The sequence below is a fragment of the Oryzias latipes genome, chromosome 20, assembly GCF_002234675.1.
Source record: "Oryzias latipes chromosome 20, ASM223467v1".
Classification (NCBI taxonomy): Eukaryota; Metazoa; Chordata; class Actinopteri; order Beloniformes; family Adrianichthyidae; genus Oryzias; species Oryzias latipes.
In genome coordinates, this window is record NC_019878.2 from 3,692,398 (window position 1) to 3,717,241 (window position 24,844).

Consider the following 24,844-nt stretch of genomic DNA (forward strand, 5'->3'; position numbering starts at 1 on the left):
ATGTCATTATGTTAGATATTCCCTTGGTTTAGCAAATTGGTGTTATTCCATTTAAAAAAACAAAAACAAAACAAGAATCAATATATATCCGACTGCTCTCTGCTGAAGCACACTGTGATTCACAACTGTTTTATTATATGTTGTTAAAAAGAAAAATATATAAAGTTACAATTTTTTCTGTTTTGCAAGTTCAGAAACATAAAAACCTCTATGAACTTCTTTTGCATATTAATTTATATGCTATCCCAAAGATAACATATAAGCTATCTTTAGGATAACACTAATCAAAATACAGAACCCCTAAATGTATTTGCTTGCCTGTGCCTCCACCAAACAAACAGCTTAAAGCAGAATTACATTTAAACCCCTCATTATGGCCATCAAGTGTCAGCAAGTTGTGGCTGAAGGCTGCTGGGAGCGTCCCAGTGTCTCCTGGGCGCTGACTGTCGTTGTGTGTCAGAGATGAGCTGTGTGTTCAGATCTGTTACTTTGGGTTTGGGTGTCCAACGCTGGTGTTTGTCACTCTGGTTATGCTCGGCCTCCCGAATGCATTTATAGAATATATATGTAGATATATAGTAGCTGTTGACTCAGATAGTTAGCTTACCTGTGAACATGCACCTGTGAACACACACACACACGCACGCACACACACACACGGTGCTATTCCTTCATCTTAAAAACAGACCAACTCACCAAATCACTTATCTGTATTTGTCTCATTCCTGTAGGATACACACTCACCTTTGGGACCTTTGAAGGAGTGTAGCTGTGGTGGTGGTGTGTGTGTGTGTGTGTGTGTGTGTGTGTGTGTGTGTGGAGGGGGGGGGGGGTTGTGGTGTTTGTGTGTTGGGGGTGTCCTTTCTTAAGTTATGTCTGAGTGTTGTGAACAGATAGAAGCTTTCATGGCAGATGGAGGATTTTCTCCTGTTTCTTAACTCCGGTCTCTTATATAACCTCAGGTGTGACTCACTCAACCTGAAATGCAGCAGTGAAGCTGACAGTCAAACAAACTGAACAGACGGTCTTTTTTAAAGATAACCACTGACATTTGTTACTGTAGAATCAGCTGCGAGTTTGACTCCAGAGCTGTCAGGAACAGAGTAGTTCATTTATTAGTGAGGTTTTATCTCACGAGCCAAACATTTTCCCAAATTAGTCAAAAGAAAAGTTTAGAAAATTTGAGCACTATGCAAATGTGTGTTTTATATAATCTAAGCTCACTTTTGAAAAAAAAAAATCTCATTTATTTATTTATTTATTTATTTATCATTGCTCTTTTGTAATAACAAATATTTGATTTGCATTTCTTGTTGGTTGCTTCTAACCTACAACACTTTTATATCATAAAAAAATATTTTGTTTAATAATATTTATTATTTTCTAACCTTAAATTCGTTACAAAAGCAATGAGATTTTATCCATTGTTTGTAAAGAAGAACTGGACCGAGTGACTCCTCCCCCCTGATGTTCCAAGCAGGAAGTCCCCGATGGCTCCTAGAAGCTTCTATTGAAAATTCTATTGGACCTTCTACAAAGAAATAAACAGCTAAATACAAATCTCTAATCTGTTTGTCAAAGGTAAACCAAACAAATAGTAAGGAACTATCATGGTGGAGAAACTCCACCTTTAATTGTCTGTCTGTTTGAATGCTTATCTTTATATTTAAAGACCTACGCCAATGAAAATATGTGTATTTTGTGGTGTTTTTAACATGTTCTTGTATCATTTTTCTCGTGATGGAGATAAGATTATACCTACATTTCTGACTTCTTTATCTAGATTGTGGTGAATCAGAATCAGACAAAAAATGGAAAAAGATGGTAGTTGTAATGTAAAATCTACAATCAGTAGGCCACCAGTCTCCCTGCTCCGCTCCATTCTGATCATCTACTTGTAGACAAACGGATCCATGAACGTCTGTGTTTTCCTCGTCTGAGCTGGAAGCTGAATCTAAAGTCATCATTTTGTTTTGATGCTATTGTCTAGTTAGAGTTGAAATGGGTTGAAAGCTAGCAGGAGAGAGTGTAAACAAAAGGATGATGGGAAATGAAGGCAGGTTTACTCCATGCCAACAGTCTCATTCACAACTCAGAGGTGAATTTCTAATGAACTCCTGCTGTTCTGCAGAAACTATGTCTATGAAAATGATAGTTTATTAATTATGGAAAAAAATTGCATAATTATAATTAAAAGGCCACTTTGAAAATAGATCAAAAGATTATTAGACTGAATACATTACATTTAAACTTTCCTTACCTACCAGTATGAATATTATGAAAACATTTCCTATCGATTAGCTTTACAGGTTTGTAGTTTTTGTTCAATGAGTTTTTCTTTCCTCCTTTTTCAATCAAAACTGCAGAGGATACACTTTCCAATGTGAATGATAATATTTTTGTTTTTAATCTAATTGGATGCTGATTAGTTAAACCAAAAGGTTATTTTACTCATAAGATTAATACGATTTCTAAACATTCTTAGGATTAAAGAAAGTGAAGATGCTGCTTTGTTTTTATCCTCAGGAATTCTATTTTTAAGTGGAAAGACTTAAATATTTTTGAAATTTTTCAATCAGACCTTTATTTGTAAATCCTGATTAATGCAATACAATAAAACCCTTTTTTCTTTAGGAAATGTAAGCATCCTAAATATCCAAATAATCACAATTTCCATGAAACAGCTCATTATTTCCAAATCTCAAAAAACATTGATTATGAAAGGTTTAGTGCAGAGAACCTTCAAAGAAACATCACAATGGAGTCATCTGCATCAGGAGGCAGACCTAGGTTCACTCAATAATTAAAAAGTTCAGTAGTACAATATTTATTCAAAACATTTATTTTACATTATTGCTATGAACAAGCTTTCTGTTTTACAATGGATTTGACATTTTCTTCTCTCTCACTTTCTGTGTTGCTCTCCAGATTTAAGGTTGTGTTACATTGTGGTTTCAGTTTTCTTCATCTGAAAGATAAGCTTCAAACCTGACCTGCTGTTGATGGATGACTTCACTCCTCTGATGGCTGTTTTTTTTCGTGTTCCCATTAGCAGAAGGATGACATCAGCCTGTCTGAGGGGAGCACTGTAGACCTGAGGAAACCTGGGGAAGAGGAGGATGAGTACTCAGAGTTGGCTGAAGAGGCAATGGACCCCGACAACTGCTTCCCAGATGGTATGAACAAATGCATCAGTGTGCACTACAGGTTGTTGACGGTTTGCTGTTATTAAAATAAAACTTTACAGTTGGGTTTTTAGTACATGACTTTTATTACTTACTGATATTTCCAAGGCTTAGTGATTTTTGTTGGTGCCATTACATTAAGTTGGCATTTTTTATACCAGCTTAGCTGAAAAACGGATCAGAAGTCCTTTGTCTCTTTCTCGTTACAAGATCATACATAGTCATAAATCAAAGTCAGGGTTGAAAACGTCTTCAAAACATCTTTATTTGTTTTCAAAGTTATTGGCAGTTTTGGTGTTAAAGGACTGAGAACGTCCACCTCACTTTAGATTTTGTTGACTGTAGGTTCCTCTCTGGCATTTCATGATAAACTGTTTCTATTTAAAAGCCTGACGTATTCAGAATATTCTGCAATCGACGCACACACTTTGTCTTCTTCCTGACTCATCCTGGTTCGGGGAAAATGTGATGAGTAAGAATGTTATTTTGGTTTTATCTATTTCCGTCTGTTTCTTTGCGGATGACAGTGTGATGTGTATGAACCTGCAAAAATGTTTTACTAATCAACTTTGCACAACAAAAGTGCTTATGGCATAAGCAAAAGGAGACGCTTCTGTGTAAAATTCTGCAGCCTTGCAGGAAAACAACTGGCAAATTATCCCATCATGATGGCCCGGAAGAGTCCCTTCGGAGTGGGTCGTCTCTGCAGGTGATCCACTGACAGTGATCTATGAACCCACAAACAGCAGTGGAGTCCTCCACCTGAGTTTTTTCACCTTTTTGCATTGTCTGCATTAAGCTACATGTACTGAAGAAAACCCAAGGCCTGTGTCTGCAGTTCTTAAAGCATCTGTGCTCAATTCTTTAATATTTTGTGTTGTTCAGTTTGAAAAAAAAGTTGTTAAAATAAGGGAATAATAACAATGGGTTAAACAGTCTGTGTGCTAAATGCTTGGTTAAGGGTTCATATCCAGGGCCTGTGAGTCATTTATCTGTGATAAAGAAAACCACATGTTAACCACAATCACTTTGAATTAATGGGCAGCTGAATGGTCCACAATGTACAGTAAAAGCTCTCTGACAGCTCTTCCTCTGTGTCTCGACTTTGTGCGTTGCTAGAACTTACATCGGTTGCAGCAGATTTGGCTGCACAATAAAGTGAATGAACAGATCTTTTTGAGAGAGGATGTTTGCTGTGGAAAAAAAAACTCCAATGAAGGACCAATAGCAGTTTCTGGAGGACGCTCATGATTGAGGATGTGAGGGCAACTGGTCTCTAGAGGCCAAGGCCAGATGGATGAGGAATTTTACTCAGCAGAACGAGGCAGGATGTCTTCTACAGCTCTGAACCTTATTACCTTAATGTCATGACTTCATCTTCGGTCAAACTGCATTCACACGTCTGTTTTTCATGGTGCAGGAGCAAGAAGAGCATGGGGAGAGTTATTTGTCAAAGGCTTTCAAGCTGTAAAAAGCAGAGTAAAACACTTATCTTGTTTGACTCTTGGTTTCTGTAAAACTTGGATTTTAGAAAATAAATGTACATTAAGGATGGATTTTTGAATGCCCAGACAGCTTTTTGCTCAGGTTTACTGAGAGACAGAGCTATTGAACATTACGCAGGAAAATAAAAAACTGCTACACTATCACAGCGATGATTGATAGTAGGGATTAATATCTGATTTTGTCCATATATTTCTCAGAAACTATTATAAAGTATAACTACTAGTATAACTACTATAAAGTATTTGTGAGTATAATGGAAGTTACACATACTTATGACGTAAGGGATGCTGTTGTATGGTGCTCTTACGCAACACTCTTGTCGTCTTGCATTTACTGGCCCCTTACTAACACACAAATGGGGTGTGCAGGTAATGTGTAAGTGTCCGTAAGATGCCCACACAAATGAGCTCTGATCGTCTCATTTCCTTATTTCTAAAAGGGCTGTACAGAAGGAGAATGCAGAGCCTATCACTTGAACTACAGCAACGGGCTGCTTGCCAACTCAACAGGATTTGGGGGGTTGAAAAAGTGAAAAATCCGTAGACACGCCTACGTCTCACCTACTTAACCTTTTACCTACCCTTAAGTGATGTTTAAGTGTTCACTACAACAGTGTTTTTCAACCAGTGTGCCGTGCCTCGAGATATGGTCAGGTGTGCATGGGAAATTACCCATTTTCACTGATCTAAAAACATTTTCCATCTCCAGGATATCAGCTCTGTGTTCATCCAAACAGGCCCTGATAAAACACTGAGTGTTTAGGAATATGAAAGATCATAAAATACTTTTTTCTTTGTGTTTATTTGATTCTATTAAAGACACTTTGATAAGAATGACGGTACCGCGATTTAGCCGCAGCTGAAGCTATGTTTATGTAAAATTAATTTTCTCCACAAATCATTCTTGGATGCTTAATCACATGTCATCAGTCTGACCAATCAGAAGTGCTTAAAGTCTTCACTTCCTTGTTCTAAATTCTGCTGATAAAGTCGCTCAGTTCTAACAAAAATACCAGCTAAAGCTCGTCTTTAGCGGTGTAGCTTTCCACAGAATCCGGTATCAGACCGTGGAACAAGTGAACAAAACAATGAAGCTCAGAGAAGCGAGTCTTTCTGCCCTTTTGGAGGAGTTTTCACACTACATCTCCCATGATGCATCGGGTTAAAGTGACAGCGTCTCAGCATTAAATGAGTCTTCCCTGTTACACGTCTTGAAACCACAACAAGCACACATCAAACAGTTTTTAAACCTTCTTGATGAAATCAGAGGTCAACAGTTTAGTTGTCCTTCAAGGTTTGTGTTTATTAACAGCCAAACATCCCAGAGTTTGGTCCAAGTCATCTTTCTAACTGAAACACTTTTCTAATAACGTCTGCATTATTTTATATGTTAAACTTAAGAAGAAGTAATAACAACATTTAAGAAACAGGATTAAGGTGAAGTGGCCAACAGACACAATTAAACTAAATTGAAATAATTTAATAATTTAATCATCTAAAAATCATCTAAAAAGAAATAAAACATTTTGTTAAAGTTTTCAAAGTCTTCATCTTTGAATAAGACAAAAGAAAAACTAATAAAACTTCAACATGTTAACTTTTTGTGTAGCTACAGAAAACATAAATATAATGTTAGACCTTTTGTGTAAATCTCATCAAACATTGTGATCATATTGTTCTAAAATTACGGTTGCCTTTGCACCAACATTGAAAAAAATATTTAAAAAATAAATCACTATTTAGAAAGAATATATTTGTTTATTTTTAGGTTACATAAAACTGCATGTTAATAAACTGGAGGAAAAAACAACTACCAGGGTAAAATTTCAAATAATTTAGTTGAAATTTATTACAGAAAACTAACTTAACTTTTATTATGACTTCTAGAAAAAACAGCTGCAACTTCCAGCTTTTTCTGCCACAATTATCACAAAAATGCATGTGAGATTGTGGAGGGACTGTACATCAATACAGACTACAGAGTTTCTCCTTTTTAAATTTTTGGATGCTGGTGTGCCGCAGGATTTTTGTCAAGGATAAAGTGTACCTTGGCTCAACAAAAGTTGAAAAACACTGCACTACAACATGTCACCAACAGCATGCTCATAGAAACAAATACCCAAGAACGTTTTTGCCTTAAGGGCTCACCGGGTCGTCTATAATCTTAAAATGTCCTGCAGGCAACCTGGTTGCCCCGTACAGATTTACCCCTTTTTCACTCACAGACAGCCCATATCCATCTGTAAAGGCAGTAATGACTAAGGGATCTCTTAATTTTCGAGGACCTTTATAAAAAAACACACAAGATTATTGCTGCACCCTGACAAAAGAAACACAGAATAAAGAAGTGTAACCTTTAGACTTGCACTGGTTCTTTCATTTGAAGGCACATGTGGCAAAAAGATAACAGTTTTATAATCAGAGAGTATAATCGTTTTTTCTACGTCATGTGTCCAGTAAATAACGGTTGACAAGAAAAGTAGTGTGTCAGACCCAGAGAAGCTGAGATGAGTCTGGTTGCTATGGGCCTACAAACAGCAAGATTTGACTTGAGCACAGATGCATAAAGACTAGGAGACTTCATGAATGTCACAGGTCATTTGGATGTTAGCGGGGGGTGGAGGGGCAGAATGTGCCTGCGGAGGTTGGCAGAGGCAGCATTCACACCGTAAAACAAAACATAACATTAAAAAAAACACGAGTTAAAGGGATACCTTGAAATTTTAAAACTTGATTTGTTGTGTTAACATAACCTTTTGTTGTATTATTTTAAAATTTCTTGTTTAACCAAAGTACTGGTGTTTTATTCTGACATAGATTTGAAAGTCATGGAAACATCTTTAGGTTTTGTTATTACTTAGATGTTTTTTTTCTCAACTCATTAAAAAAAACGTGAAAAGTGTTAAGCAACGGTTTCAATTAAATGAAGTTGCTTATTTAAGGAACTCACATTTTACTAAACCAGGCGTGTGCAACCTGAGGCTCTGGGGCCACATGTGGCTCTTTAACCCCTCCATTGTGGCTCTCTGGGTAAAGAAAAATTAGGTTTTATCTATTAAAAGTAACTGTAAACCAACAGGTAAACTAAAGTTTCGTTTTTACTAAACTAAAGTTTGAGTTCATTTGGTTAACTCAAACTTTAGTCAACTTGTTCCCAAACAGTAGAAGGACAGTAGCATCAAACTGATGGGCTGACTACAGTACCCATAATGCTCCAACAATCCTACATATTTTTCTGAAGTCATACTAAAACCTTTTGGTGGATTTATTAGCTCCATGGATCACACAAAATCAATCTGAGGTCAGTATGCACAACCAGAATCTATACTTAAGGTGTTATAAGGTAGATTTGCTATTTTTGAACAAATTCAAGGATTTAAAGTGTGCCTCATGGCTTGAAAAATTTGGCAGGGTTTACTTAATTACCTCTGGTTTAATTTTACTTAGTTAGATTTATTACTTTCTGACTGAGAGGTCAGAAAGTCTATTTTACCACAAATGGTAAAATAGACTTTTTTATTGTAACTTGTATTATTACTGTTATTAAACATTATTACTGTTATTACACTACCTACTACTACATTTGATGCGTTAAGATGAGTGGCACAGGGTGTCTTTTATTTTGAAAGGAAGTAATGTGAACCACTGTCAAAAGTTATAAACTATTACATATTTAGAAAAATAGGATTTTTTATATTATGTTTAATTTATGTCGAACAAACAGTTGGTTATTTATAACTATAATACTAGCTGTCTTATTTTTCTAAGAGTGTAGTTTGATATTGTGGCTCCTAATAACCTAAAGAAAAATGAAAAATTAGAACTACAATAGTTGAACATTAAGATTCTTCCATCCATTCATCAATTTTCTTAACCTGCTGCATCCCTTTTAGGGCTCCGTGAGCTTATAAGCTGGCCGCTGTTGGGTGAAGGCAGGGTTCACCCTGGACATGTTACAAGTTAGTTGCAGGTCCACACAACCGCCCTATCATACCGCCATATCACTGTAAGGTAAGAAGGCAAACCACTGCACCACTGTGCAGCCCATGGAGTCTGAACTCAATGAAGGCTTCATGAGGCTTCTTCTTCTGAACAAAAAGCAAACATTTTACCGCTTAACACCATTTAATGGTTGCAAATTGGAAGAGCCAAAAGAAGTTTGTACTTGTACGGTGATGGTCAGAGGGGCCGTAGGCGCGAAATGGCAGCCACGTCTCTGTCAGTCTGCCCCAGGGCAGCTGTGGCTACAACCGTAGCTTACCATCACCAAGTATGAATGAGGAGTGAATGAATAATGGACACAATGTAGGCGCTTTGAGTGACTTGAAGAGCGCAGAAAAATCCAATCCATTATTATTATTATTATTATAATGTTACGTCAACCGACATAAAATCTCATATTAAACAGTTTTGTTTAGTTGAGATATGACTTAAAACTATAATTTACACGAACAACATGACAAAGAGCTTGTTCAGTTGAATTACAATACTACATTAAAACAGCAAAAATGTCAAAATGCAATCGTCAGTGCTCCTGAAAAGACCAATTGGGGGGCAGCAAAAAGGAAAGGCTGTTTAATTCTGCGTGAAAATTGGTAAACAGTCTTTCCTCGATTACTGTACTACCTAGATTCTAAAAAAAAAACTGCGATAGGTGAAATCCACAAAGTTGGATCACTGTAAAACTCCTCACTTCATGCTTTCCACACTTTTCTCAGACAGACATGAACATTTTAGACTTTTTTCTCTTGTTCAAACTCTCAAAGTTCAAACCTTCATGAAAAAATAAGTCCATGATCATAGAATGAAAACAAAGATCTGATCATGATCCAGGATTTATGTAGATCTGGAAAACTGAACGCATTCTGTACAGGTGCCATGGCACGGGGATTGATCGACAAGCTCAACAGCCAATCAACACGCAGAACACATTGCACTCTGAAAAAACAAAGGCATTTAAAGTTGCAGTGAAAAAAAACTGCAAACAGCGAAAGGTGAACAGCGATAGAGCGAGGGATCACTATATCATTAGTAACCCTTGTGCTATCCTAGGCGCTTTGACCTTTCGGAGTTGGATCATCTAGACCAGGAGTCGGCAACCTTTTTTACTCAAAGAGCCATTTGGGACCGCCCCTAATGAAAAGAAAGCACCCGGAGCCACAACCCGTTTTGACATCATTATATATATTATGCATGTATATATTATATCAAGGGTGCTCATTACGTCGATCTTCAAGGACATGAGTGTAGATCGCGGGCCAGAAAAGATAAAAAAAGTACTTCTTAAAAATCCACCAGCCAATCAAAATCCTCACTGAGAAGTACGGGACTTGATTGACATGTAGATTGGCCAACCGGACATCCTCTGAAACATACATCACTGCAAATGCACATTGTGTTCTTAAAAGGATGAGACCGCGGCCGCGTTGGGAGGAGCCACCAGCTGAAGTTATGGTCTGATCGCTGCATGGAGCCATGTGTTCATCAATGCATGGTAGAAACTGAGAATGTGGAGAGATCAGGTTTATTATTTTGAAGAGTTCTACTTGGTAATCATGTTTCCATGTTTGGGTTTATAAAATCATCCCAGGGAAAGTCTCTGCTTCAACTCCTGCAGAGAAAGCTGCGTCTCAATCGGACGCCCGTGTTTGCTTCTCTCTGACAGAGTTTAAAGCCAAAGCCCCTCCTCCACCTCTCTACCTGCTTTTCCTCTCTACCTGTTCACCTGTTCAACTCCTCTGCAGCTGAGATTTGTTTCCCCCGCGCTCCTCAGTGTGTCCTACACAGAGAGCGCAAAATACGATAGTCGGGTCGCTCCAGCGCAGCACAAGGATGAAAGAGCAGGACGCAGGTTATGGCGGGGATAGAGTGGGTTAAGAAAATGAATGGAAGAAGGCGGCCCGCTGAAGAAATATTCAATATTGTACATATTTTATTTTTAGTCTGAACTATCTTTTATTTAGAAAAATCTTTTATTTTGCTAAATCAGTCCAGTGCGAAAAAAAATATCAACAAAAGTTATGTTGGGCGGTTTTTGGCTGGGTCTGGCGGTTTTCAGATGACTTTTGGGCTGGAAAACTGTGACTCTATCTGGCAACACTGGCGCAAACTCTCTGTCATCAGCGTGTTGCTCTCTGCCCCACAGCACGTCAAGTTCCCGGCAGAAGATCACTCCGGACCGCGTGTCTCCTCCTGCTATCAGCTCTGCAGTTCTCGCCCGATAAATACAAGCTCATTTAGGAAGCTGGTTCTGACGTGGTACGCGCTTCGTACGGAGCCAACAGATGAACAAACTAAAATAAAATTTAATTATTATAAAATACTCATTATTTTCCAAAGTCACAGGGAGCCACAACAAAAGGATGAAAGAGCCACATGTGGCTCCGGAGCCATGGGTTGCCACCCCTGATCTAGACCCACTAGACTAGGGGTCACAAACCCTTTCGAGACTGAGGGCTATTTCATGGACACTAAGTGGTATGAAGGGCGCCACAGGACCTGTTTATTAAAAACCTCCTAGCCCCCCCCCCGCACACACAAACACAATTTGAGGACGTCCTTTCGTGTGCCCTATTTTTATTTGCATATTTTACACACAAAAACATGCATGAATTTTCTAGACTCGTATTACATGGGGGTGAACTCAGTTGCAGAAGGGGGGGCCTAAATCCAAAACACACTTTAGGTTGCGGGCTGAACAAGATAAACATTTATTGAACACACTAAAGCTTAACTTTTAAACCTTTAAAACTTTAACTTAACTTTAACTTTTTAAACATAATTGTGAAAATCATGTTTAGGTCTCATAAAACATAAAAAACTAAATCACAGAACTCATCACTGGGATCACTCCAAAAATATTTGGCATTTTTCTAATTTTGTGCGACACCAACATTAAAAATCCTCCAAAATCCTCAAAACTTTCATAAACAAATTGTCTATTGTTTATTTATGGTCTGAAAAAGTGCAGCTGTTTTCCAGCCTGCATTACCTGCTGTATATATTTATACTATCACCAATTAAAATATAGACAAGTATTAAAAATGTCTGCAATATTTACAAGTATGAATAAAATTCTTTGAAATTACAATCAGTGCATTAATCAGAAAGTCCAGATTTTTGTCATTTAATTGTAATCGAATTTTAATTGTATTCCAATTTAAAGGGTAATGCTGATATTTTTAGATTTGAGCCAATTATGAAAAGAAGACCAAAACTATTTTACATGAAAACATTCAAAGAAAAGATGTTCCACAGTTTCTACATCATTTCCACAAAAGACACAAAGATCATTATCCCAGTTAAAGCGAGAATGTAAAAAATGATTGGAAGGGTAAATATCATTTTATGGGAATGCTCAATCTTCACTAATTCTTAAAGGTGAAACCTCACATTAATGGATTACTCAACCGTCTTAACCTATTCTCTAAATCTTTACATTACATGAATCATAAGAATGCCCAGACTTTGTGTAATTTATTTGATCTATTTAAACTTTTGTAATAGACCCTTATTTTTATTGATAATTTTTTTTATGTCATATGAATAATAATAATAATCCATTTTATTTAAAGCGCCATTCAAGAAACACAAGGACACTTTACAAAACAAAGGTTAAGGTTATATTTGTTTTCGTATTTGTTTTTTTGTCAACCTTTATCTCAGAGTTGATATTGTTGTCATTGACAGACATGCCATTATTGATTGTTGAATATTTGCTACAATTCAATTGGTGCATTCCCTGCGGGCGCCACAAGGGGTGCTCGCGGGCGCCACAGGGTTGGAGACCCCTGGTCTAGACAGTGCTCTGAACCTTTTTTCTTCAATGATTTGAGATCTTCACTGGTGTCCATGGATTACATGAAATCTTTCCACCTTTATCCACCTTTGTCATGGTAGGGAGAACACGTCAATGTAAGGGTGGGGTCATCTAAGATAGCACAAGGGTTATTTTAGTTTAAAGTCTCTTTTTCACTTCAGGTTCCACATGATTTAAGCTGCAACATTAAATATGTTTGGAAACAGGATCAACGAAGGGTTTTACATGTAGATCCTGTTTTTACCAGGTTAAAACGCAGAAAAATGAAGATTCATTAAAAGCTTTGAAAATGTTCTTATACACCAAACCCTTCAGAAATGCGTAAGAATTAAGCACATTAATATCTGATTGTTACGTTTTTCAGACTGTGCATAGCCTCACCATGTCGTTGTGTGTTTGCTTTGCAGACAAGTTCCTTTAGTCACATTATTGCCCCCCCCCCCCCCCCCCCCCCCACTTGCCCCCATACTTTCATAATAGATTTATGGTGGTGTTCTGACTAAGCCAGGTGAAAAGCAAACACCGTGTTTCCTTCCTGACTCAGCCGCTTTCCTCCCGGAGTGCACATATTTGTCTGCTGGTGGAACACATTGAGAGATAAATTAAACGTATTTGTGTCTTCAGTTTAATTTGAAAAATAATATAAGTCATTGTCTGAGGGATCTGGGAGCTAAGAAAGAAAAGAATGAGGTCAGGCAGCTGGAAACCCCTCTCTGAAGAGCAAAATTCCAGCAGAAAGCCTCCTAGCACCTGCTGCTGGTCCAAGCTGGAACTTTTGGACTTGTTTTCATTCCCAAAGTAGAAGAAATTTAGTCTTTTAGGATGTGGAAGATGGAGAAAAGCTTAATCCTTGTCATTTTATTCGGCAGATAAGTTAATCCCCATTGTTAAAACAATGTAGAAGATTTTACATTTATTACATTTCCTATTTTGTGTTGGTAGATTGAGTATTTTGGAGACCGCACCATAAGTCCGGACTAAAATGGCCTTATCGTGATGTTAACAGAAGAGAAATCAACAAACATATAAAGAAATCTTTTTGTCAGCACTTGGATGACTGAGGCGTCAACGTGGAAGAAAGTCAGGTTTGAGGAGAGAGAAGGTTAAGTTTTTGCAGAGGAAGATCCCCCACTGATGTGCACAAGCTCAGCCTGAAGCTGCAGGAACATGCAAGTTTCAATGAGTAAACAAGAGTTTGAAGGAAGGAATGATGGTCAATCTGTTCATTTGGAGCATAAAAATCTTTGCATCAGAGAAACTGATGGAATATTTACGACATAGCAATAAAGCTCTGTGGTCTGCAGTTAAAGGCCCTGTCACAGAACCGCTATTTACATTTTGTTCTTAATTTACGGATGAAAATTAATCATACATGACCTACATACATGACATACATTTGTGGTCTTTACGTGAAGTTTTACAGATGTATCGCGAGTGAACCACAGAAGAAGTAAATACGATGCTTTGTTTTTGTTAAGTAGTCAGATTCCTCTGATCCACACCAGTTCTAAGTCAGCTGTTAAGTGTCAGCCGAGCCAGCCCGCCATGAGCTGGAGAGATCTGGGAAAGGGGCCCAGCTCGAATCCAGAGTCACATCCACGCTCGCCGTACTCTGCCACCTACCACAACCCACCTTCCGCGCTGCGCAACAACCGAACGCCACGCAGCTGCAGGCCCATTACCAGATGTGAGGGGTACTAGGGTTTCCGGACAAACAATTCACAACCAACTCCACTGCTTTGACTTAAATGACCAGCCATTGGTCTGCTCTGCTGCTTTGACCCTGCCACTGAACGTACACTTCGCAGGCTAAGTGACGAACAGCCTGTTTGGCCATCTGGCTTCATTATCTCTTGTGTACCTCTTTGGGCGTCTGCTTAAGGCCAGGAGTGTGCTCATATATACTTTTATAAATACGTATACTTACATATATACTTATGGGGCTCCGGTTTAGCTCGTGCTGGTTTGCGAGGCCGTCCGTGAAACCAGGGTTCGATTCCAGGCTCCTCCCTGTTCCCTTCTCTACCTCTGTGCCGGTCCCAAGCCCGGTTGCTTTGAGAGGGTTGCATCAGGAAGGGCATCCGGCATAAAACATTTCCAAGTTTACCATGCGACTCGTTCACTGTGGCGACCCCTCATAGGAAAAGCCGAAAGAGAAACAGCAACTTACATATACTTATATAAATAGATAAATTGAGATGAATATGTAAGATTACAACATGAAAAAAATTCCTGTAATTTTGCCATCAACAGCTCGTTGAATCTGATTCATGTGTTACCAGCTTTCACGTGCAGTGTGCTGACAACCAAAAGCATTATATGTTCTTTCTGTTCTAGGTTCTGTTTAAGTCACTAACCTTGGGCCAGTGGAGAAAAATTAGGCACATTAGCTGCTAAATCCACAGTTAGGAGTCCACTGAACACTTTTATGTTGGCTTAACCTTTGAAACAAATATTTGCTGTACACAGTATCAAGCAGTTATCCCCAGAAGCTAGAGCGCACATGAATCAGGCTTTCCAATGGGTGGCGAGCATTGACTGTAAATACTCTGTATTGCTACGGTCTATGGCTCGGGGCGTCGGCTGGGCTGTGTAGCAGCGACAGAGTACGGGCAGCACGGGCCCCTGATCTGTGGGCAGGGCTGGAGAAGCGGGTGCTTCAGGACAACACTGCTGCCTCAGTGAGTGGCTCCCCTCAGTCGTGGAACTCTGGATCTGGCAGCAGGCGCCGTGGCAGGACGGCTGAGTCAGTGGTCTTGGTCTCACTTCCAACCGAGAGGGCATTCGGGCTGGCCCGGGTCTCAATCAACGCTCTTGTGGGCTGGAGTTGTCCTCCGCCGGTGACCTGGCATGCAGTGGGGCCTGACAGAAGACGGCGGGCAGAATGTGCGTGCAGTGTACTTAACCCTTATGCTATCTTAGATGACCCCCCCCCCCCCCCCCCCCTTACATTGATGTGTTCTCCCTACCATGACAAAGGTGGATAAAGGTGGAAAGATTTCATGTAATCCATGGACACCAGTGAAGATCACAAATCATTGAAGAAAAAAGGTTCAGAGCACTGTCTAGTGGGTCTATATGACCCAACTCCCAATGTTAAAGTGCCTAGGATAGCACAAGGGTTAAACACACATGTGCAATGACATATGTCTCAGAAAATGTTTGATTGGCTGTTCTTCATGTCAATCAATCAAAATATGTCCCGATGAAGATAGTTTTTTACTGACGGCATTTTTTTAGAATTAAAGATATATGTTTTTGTTTTTATTTATTTTTGAGGATCCACGATCTACCGTCACATCTTCAATCGCAATCGACGTAATGAGAACTGCTGTCTTAGATGGTCCCTTCAATTCAACTCCAATTCCATTAAAACACCTCCAACTTTCTGTTCATGGATGATAACGCTCCAACACATGGTGCCAGAACTGTCACAGCTAGACTTCAGGAAGTGAGAGTGGCTCATAGGGTTTGGTCAGCAATGACCTCTGACCTGAACACCATAGAGAAATGGTCCCCAACCTTTTAAACGCAGCGGACCGGTATGACATCATACAAAGTTCCCACGGACCGATCTTTAAGAGCGCAGGCGGATGATTATTGTAGCAATGCTACGATAAGAGAGGAACAGAGACGTCACAAGATGAACCCTGTTATCTTATTTAGACATTCATGCCATTGTAAGTCGCACAGGTGTCATCATCTCTCCCCTTCCCACACTCATGGTGCAAAAAAGAAGTACTGTCTATTAAAACTTGTTAAGTCAAAGGCTCCTCTTCTGTTACCTGGCTGGTCGTTTTCCCCTTGGCAAAAAAACTTTCCAAAGACGTTTGTTTCCAAAGGTCCATGTTTTTCATTAGCGGCTATCTTTAATATTGTCTTAATTTTGGGGATAATAAATATCAAACTAATGAAAATTGTGTTTCTTCTCACTCGTTACTTGGAATATCAAAGGTAACTTTAACGTACTTCAAGAAAAGCACTTACGTAAACAACAACATTTCTAATTTATCGTGAGTAGTGTGGTTTCTTTTTAACATTTCTTTGTGTTTAAATTTGTACACACACATTTTTGCCTCATTTTCATGCCTCCCTGCACATAAGCCTTTCTGAAAGAAAGATCTCGAGATAAGGGAGAGGGCCAGGGAATGGTGGGAGACCACAGGAAGCGTCACAGAAGAACCAGAATCAAATTTCATCAAAAGAGAACGTTAATGTCCATAAAATCATTACATCTTCCTCCTCACTCCTGGAATGAAGGCTCCAGCCAACAGCAGATGTTGTTTTAGCTTTGATTCATTTACAAGATGGATGTGTCCATCACACCCGCCGCCTTTCCCCTGACTCATCAGAGTCCTTCGCAGCAGGCAGACGTTTGTCACCGGCTGGACTCGGATCGGACGCTTGAGCGGCGATAGGTGGGGAGGGATGAGACCAGCCAGACGCCTCTTTTGTGCCACCAGTTTTTCTGCGACAGCAGGTTAGAAATGGAAGCAGACGAATGGTCGGAGAAACAAATGAAGAAGAGGACAGAAAAGAGGATCCTGAGGATGAAGGGGCACAGAAAAGGGCCTCCACCTGTTGACATTTGGACACTGCTGCATCAACAGACTTTGGGAAGAGAAACAGATTTGCTCCTCGGGCGCGTGGCCGCTGCCAGGCCTCCATCCTGACTCAGCTCAGATCTGGACCAGCAGCACCGGTCTGCTGAGACAGCTCTAAAATTCTGTGATGGGGGGCCAGCTGGTGCAGAAGTGGGCCAGAAAACAGGAGGAGCACCAGCTGTGTGCGCAAACAACAGGAGGAAGCAGTTTCTGTTGCTTTGTGTGCGTACGCGCAACTTCATCATCCAGTCCAACACAGACCTAAGCAGATTTGAACACAAAGTTCAGGTGTTACACCCTGCTTTTCAAAGGAAAAGGCTTAAAAGAATAAATAAATGAAGGAGAATTTTTTTTTTTTTTTTGACAAAAACTTGTTTTTTAAATATACTGACGATTTTGACATAATTCACGAGAAGAGCAGCCTTTTTCAGCTGCTGGCATTTCATCTCTAATAAAGTTTTGAGTTTTGATGACTGTTAAAGTTTGTTAAGTTTTTTTTTTTTGTATTTTTTTTTAAGAAAGCCTTGGATCTGAAGGGGTTAATCTGTGTTTCGGGTCATCTGACAGATGGCACACTATTTTTGACCTTTTCCAAAGGGCTGTTTGGGATTTATCAGCCTGTAGGACAAGATTATGTAAGTCTGAACATCAGCTGCATCAACATTTCCACTGTCACACATCATTTGCAGATAGTTGCAGTTTATAGACGGCTCCCGCCTCTCCGGATTGCTCAGCAGAACGTGGAGATCGGAGAGTTTCACCAATATGGTTTTGGTTTTTTCGCCGTTTGATCTGCTCTTTGGGTGCATGGTTGCTCTCGCTGTGTTACAAAGCACAGGCAGCAGCTCGCCTCCCCGCTGCTCCCTCTGGCTGTCACAAAGACAGAGCGTCTGTCGGCCCGAACAGCGACGCTCCTTGCCGCTGATTATTGATCACTTTGGAAAAAAGGCTGGATAATCTAAACACTAATGAGGTGGAGAGCGTGAAGAAACTCGTCAATCTAATGAAGGACACGGGTTGACTTCAGCTGACAAAACCTAACAGAAGCTTTTTTATTCAGGTTCATATTCAGAAATACTTCATCGATCCACGGAGGACAAAAAGATCCACTCTGAGGTCAGGAGAGAAAGTAATTTTTCTCGAAATCACACTGTTCAACAAGGAGTTCATCTCAGACACTACAAGCTTCAGACCGCATGTTCAGACTCAAAGTTCTTCCTTCACTTTGCATCTTCCTTCCTCAAAACCGCTCACGGTGTAATGAGTAACCTTCTGCTGAGTCCATCTTCTCTGCAGGTACAATGAATGTTTTACTGCAAAGAAGTGGAGGGAGCATTTTTCTTTGACTTCCTCCAGAGGAAGTCATATTCTCTGCAGCTCTCCGTCAGCGGGTTGCTGGTGAGGCTGCAGTTTGTTCTTGTACAAATATATTTTTATCAGCTGCACAGCTGGGATAAAAACCAGACATGAAAGGATGAGAACATCCTTCCAGGATGCAGAAAAGTGAACTCGTACCTGCAGCTTCATGCAGGCAGTCTCTAATATAAATAGATGTTCCTTTCTCATCCAGCTGCAGCGCACCATCAGAAGAAAGATGTGCTTTCAGAAACACACACACATCTGCATGACACCCAGCCTGGCAGTGGCTGCGCTGTTAGTCCTCTAAATGTCAGCTCGCTGCCTCACGTTGTGATGCCGAACACTTTCCACGGCTTCGTGGAACACGCAACCTGCCTGCTCCTGTGCCCTGGAGCAAAGCGAGGACGTGTCGCTGGGGCATATTAAGAGATGAATTCAGTCCAAAGCCACATGAAGGCAGCCTCTCCATGCTATGCCTCTGCTGAGCTCAGACACTGCGGATTCAGCAGAGGTGAAGCTTGGTGTTCCACACCCAAAAAAAGCATTCTAGTCTGAGTGATCATAGGTACCACCAAAAATATTGTTAAATCACAGAATTAAATGGTTATTTTAAAATCCTGCAACATGTTCAGGGTGTACCCCACCTTTGCCCAACAGTAGCTGGGATTGGCTCCAGCAACCCTGTGACTCCAAAAGACATTTAGCATGCTCTGAAAATGGATGGATGGAGGGATTTTAAATATAGAACCTGAAAAGTAACAAAGATAACAAAGAAAAAAATGTAGAAATTTCAGTATTCAGTTTAAACTAGATTAAGTCACTGTTACCCTTCAGATAACCTGCGTTGTGATGCACTTTAGTGACAATTTAATGTGGCAAAAACATGGAAGTGTTCGTTCATGGCATCAGAAATGGTGAAACTGCAAAGGCGGGTCTGACATCTTTTTCTGTTGAGCCAAAACAAACAACAGACAAGAGCAAAGATGTTACCTAGAAAAAATAAAAAAAACAATGTTACCGATGCAAAAAAAAGAGCTTAGGCCAAAATCTAAAACCTCCAATGTGACTATTTACATTAAATAGTGAGAACAAGGATAACTCCACATTTAAAGTGAACCTGCAAGAAAATCCTGCCCTTTTTTTAGGGCATAAAGATCAGAAGACAAAAACCTCCTATCAGCATTAAATGGAATATTTGCAACATTTTTATTGTGACCTGAAAAAAGGTATATTTCAGATTCGATGTTATGTATTTTGGAGATCAATATAGTAAAACTAGCAAATAGAAGGCGGAATTAACAATAGTTTTAAAAAAAAGTATTTATTTCTGACAAACTAAAAGCAAAATTTGTCAATTTTTTAAGTATTTCAAATAATAACATGTTTCCTCTTATTAACAAGTTACCAATTTAAAGAATATAATTGAGCCCATTCATCTTAGGAATGTAAAGAGTTTGGGGTGAAACTTTACAAATTATAAAGCTTCTCTTTATAATTTTCAGATGAAGTCCTCATGTCTTCAGACGAGGACAGAAGTGTCCGTTCTTCTCTGCTCTTCTGATAATTTTAAAAATCCTTAACTTTTAGTCAGCTGATGCTTTTCTCCATCACCTTTTTAATGCAGTGTTTTACGGCAGAGAAAAGTATTTGAAGAGGTTTTCAAAGAGCTTATTGGTCATCAGATGATGGGTGGATGATTGTCCAGCAGCCTCTCTCAAGTTTGTTCAACAGCAGGATGAAGGGGGTTTCCTCACATACGAACTGTAACTAACAGTCGGAGGCAGATGGATCCATATGCGGAGTTTAATATGAATGGGTAGGAAACAGGGAAAAACGTTGAGAGCTTGAGCAGATGAGAGTGACAGGCGTCGGCTTCGGGCTTTGATGAGGTTAAGATGCAGGTGGGGAATGACGCCGCAAACCTGGACTGAGGACCAGCGATGATCAGTGACACGGCTGAGTAAGCACAGCATGAATATAAGGTTAATAGATACAATGCTTCGCACTGAGCAGAGCTCAGTGCACTGAATATATAGAGGTTGTGTGATTGCAGGTGAGTAATGAATGGGTGGAAGCAGTTGGGAAACATACTGGTATTGAGGGAAAGGGCTGATGGGAATTGTAGTATGGAAACCGGGAAGTGTTAGGTACTCTGGTGATGGCCAGTGGAGACAGGGGACCGGTTGCTAACAAGAACACATACACACAATAATACTACAGAGACTCAGAGTCAGATTCCAGCTCGCTCATTTTCATTGGATTAGCAAAGTGACTTATGGAGGAAGAGCCTGTTAGTAACCATGGAAACGGGAAGCGGAGATGATGAGAGGCATAATTAGAGAGGCAGGCAGACGCTGCAATCAGGAGAGTGAAGAGCATCAAAATCAACTCCTGATCTTCAGTCTGATAGTGGGAGGAAGCAGAGAGGCACTTACCGTGTTCATTACGTAAACGTGTCATTTGTGAGGATCTGATCACAAAAGTTTAGGGTAATTCCATTTTTTATATGTAGTGTGAATTCATAACAAAAACGCGTAATATATAGTTTAGCAAAGTTATTGGAGTGAAGGGCTGGATGATTGTCTTGAGGACGGATGCTTGTCAGTGCTTGCAGATGATCATGTTTGCAGATGACACTAAAATGTGTTGATGGTGAACAGTAAGTGATGATAAAGTCCAAGAGCTGGAACGTTCCAAAGAGTTTACCTTTGAAATAAGTTACTATAAATAAGAAAAAAGGCAAACGTGAGGAAGATGAGCTTCTCCTGGTGGTGGTGGTAGGGCCGGGGTTGTGGTGGTGGGTTGTCTCTGTCTTTCTTTTATTTGGGGCAGGTGGGACCTTTATGTGGGCCTTCGGACTTAACCCCAGGCATCCAGGGACCTTCAATTCTGTCTGTGTTAGCAGTTTTGTAACATAATAACACACAGACACAGACTGGGTTTCTGATTTCTGTGTGCCATGCAGCAACGCATCTCTGCATTCTCAAAGACCCACTCCAATGAAAATCTAGTGAAAAAGGTGTTTTTGGTGTTTTTAACATGTTCTTGTGGGTTTTTCTGATGATGGACTACAGATAAAAACAAAAGTAAGCTTTTAATTGCATTTCTGATCATTTTATTTTTAAATTGTCGCAAACAGAAGCAGACGAAGAAAAGCGGTTTGAGAGAGATCATATATGTTACGAAGAAAAAATACACTGGATAGGTCACAGGCTTCTTGCTCGGCTCCATTCTGATGCATCCCCTTTGCAGACAAATAGATCCACAAATGTTTTTGTTTTCCTCCTCTGAGCTGGAATCTGGATCAAACTGTACGGCTGGATAAATTTGATATTGCTCGCCGTTTTTGTTGCACCAGTAATTTTAGGTTTGGGGTGTAAAGGGCTGTCCATCACAGATGGATGATGGAAAGGCGGGCTGGACTTACTCTGCACCAACAGTCTAACCCACAACTCAGAGGTGAATTTCTAATGAACTCCTGTCGCTCCTTGAAAACCACACAGAATTCTTGATTTAGGCCAAAACAGCATTATCATAATGAAAAGACCACTTGAAACACTTTGAAAATAGTTTAAAAGATGATCGGAGTGGCTCTGCGACAGACAGGCGACCTGTCCAGGGTGTCCCATGCCTCCGCCTAGAAGTGGTTGGGATGGACTCCGGCATCCCCGTGACCCCGAAAGGGAACAAACGGATCAGAAAATGAATGAATGAATGAATGAATGAATGAATGAATGAATGAATGAATGAATGAATGAATGAATGAATGATCTGAGTGGGACTTTAAACCCTTAACCTCATTTTGTTTCTTCCAGGCAGCAAAAGCTCACAGTCTGTCCTTCGTATCTGTCAGGTCTTGTATAACTTTATTGTCTCGCCCTCAGTGTGCGTGTCGCGCTTCCAGTGCTGCGACATCGACACGACAGCAGGACTCGGGAAGATCTGGTGGAGGCTGAGGAAGACCTGCTTTCAGATCGTGGAACACAGCTGGTTCGAGTCCTTCATCATCTTCATGATCCTCCTCAGCTCTGGAGCTCTGGTTAGAAACTGACATTGCCTCTCATTCACTCTGACACAAAGACACACAAGCAGTTGGTAATCTTGTTTTAATTCACTGTGTCTGTTCAGATCTGAAGGAAATAAAGACATTATTTATGTCAATCTGTAAAAATTCTAAATGAAACTAGATTTGTTTGTTAAAATTATTAGGGAATATTGTCTTGAGGACAACCACCTATTGGCCTATTGGACTTACACATTTTTTTATTTTCACCGCCTTCATCTTTTACCCTTCAATCACAAACGAATAAAGGATGCATTCTTTCTAAAGACCAGAAGGGCTCAATGACTCATTTGAAAAAAATTTGAATTTAATGGAAAATGTACTTTTTCACTTTGCATATTTTAACTAAGCCAACTTTTGGACTGTGAACTATTGTTGTTGATAGTTTGTTAGAAATACTACGCAATAATGCAGAAATCCAGAGATTGACCAAATGTGCAGACGAACAAAATGTCAAGAAAAGGTTGAAGGACGGGTGTTTTTTATTGCAACGTGCGACGGTATATGTTCTTGTTTTAAGTGTTAGCCTTTATATGAGTACACTTGTTAAAATGTGTCTCTCCGCTGCCCCCTTCAGGCCTTTGAGGACATCTACATCGAGCAGCGGAGGATGGTTAAGGTGGTGCTGGAGTTCGCTGATAAGATTTTCACCTACATCTTCATCCTGGAGATGATTCTGAAGTGGCTGGCCTACGGCTTCAAGAAGTACTTCACCAACTACTGGTGCTGGCTGGACTTCTTCATTGTCGATGTGAGTTCTGGTGTTAGCATTTGCTGCAATACACTTTGGCTTTTGTCAGTCAGTTTGTACCCCAATAATTAAATTGTGCGCATCATAGATTTGCAGGGTTCTTGTTATAAGTTATCAGGTTGTAGAGGGTTTTTATTCCTTTTTTAGATATTTGTTGTCAACAAAGTCTCTTTGCACAATAGCGTAGCGATCGGAAAAGGTCTGTGAATTAAAAATGGTGTTGAAATGCCTGCAGCACCACTTTGCATCTGTAGATTGTTTCTGACCTTTTCACGCTGGTTTGAATCCTGTACAACTTGGGCAATTTATCCAAAATTAAGCTATTTTTCACATCTGCTGTGGTCTATATCCATGGCAACAGGCAAGTTGTTCATATGAGGAAACAGGGGATTGTGTTTTGAAAGATGCTCACAAGTCCTTTACCCCGCGTTTAAAACAAGTGTTGAGTCTCCTGAGACCTGATTAGCATTTTTTGAACTTAGGCAGTCACTGTGGTACACCACAACAACCAGTGGGGGGCACCACAGTATATGCCCCTGTCAAAGAATTACCACAAAAGAAGAAGCAACAAACAGGTGTTAATGCCTGTGGCCTGGATTAAGTCTTCATATCCTAAAGAGGCCTTAAAAGAGGCATCATGAGTAGAGAGCGCTGCTGGAAAAAAAGCAGAGAAACTCAAGGTTGTTTCATCATTTAGTCGTCTTGGAGATACAATGAAGATACAGCAACAATCTCAAGAATGCTTTACTGTTATTTCACACTCTGCATCTGCATTCAGTTTCAGTATTCTTAGTGAATCTGGGATTTTCACAGTGATGTGACTCAATCTCTACAAAGACTACAGAGCTCGTCAGACAAGAGGAGAGCTCTGAATGAAATTCATTTCATTTAGCAATGCGACCACAATCCTGAGGTTCAGTCTGTCGGTCAAAAGAAAGGTGGGTCTCCTGTGTTCTCAAGAGACCAGATGGAAAGAGATCAAGCTGATAGAATGGGAGCCAATTCAAGCTGTTTTATCATGGTGTGAATGGAAAGAACAGAGGAGGAGATCCTGAAGGAGGAGTTTGATCAGAATGTTCTGGAGATGAAGAGAGGGTCAGATCAGGTGATAAGTCTGATGCCAGATTAACACGTCTGTGGTGCGTCTCTCTTGCATTACGTGAAGAGTCCGTCTTTAGACCGTCAGTTTCATTGTCTCTATTGCATCTCTGGTCTGTCCCCCTTAGCCCCCTGTCTTCCGGAGGAGGGATTTGTGCTGCCACCCTCGTGTCATCAATATCCAAATCTTTAGCACTCAGGCCACATGCCCTATCCTTCCTCACTGGGTCCTTGGAAAATACATGCTTTGTGTCATAAATGATGTTATTTTTTGTGCTTCCAAATGAAACTTTTGTCGTCCATGTCAAAAATGGACTCTGGCGTTATCTGCGGTATTAACGTGCATTATGGTGTGGGCACGGCACGTTAAATGTTAAGAAAATGAACACATTTTCATTTTGAAAGTACAACAGAAGTTTTTCATTTTAAAACCTGTACCTGTTTCCTGTTTCTGCGTTTT

The 24,844-nt window shown here is 40.0% G+C and overlaps 1 protein-coding gene across 3 annotated transcripts in view; it reads left to right on the forward strand.

Moving 5' to 3' along the window:
* The window catches only part of LOC101167997 (sodium channel protein type 4 subunit alpha B), a 256,928-nt gene that overhangs the window by 203,893 nt on the left and 28,191 nt on the right, over positions 1-24,844 (forward strand). For all 3 annotated transcript variants that reach the window (XM_020712432.2, XM_020712431.2, XM_020712433.2), the window contains exons 23-25: positions 3,053-3,176; positions 22,357-22,511; positions 23,113-23,286. In XM_020712432.2, the coding sequence (XP_020568091.1) occupies positions 3,053-3,176; positions 22,357-22,511; positions 23,113-23,286 (453 nt within the window). The remainder of the gene's footprint in view (positions 1-3,052; positions 3,177-22,356; positions 22,512-23,112; positions 23,287-24,844) is intronic.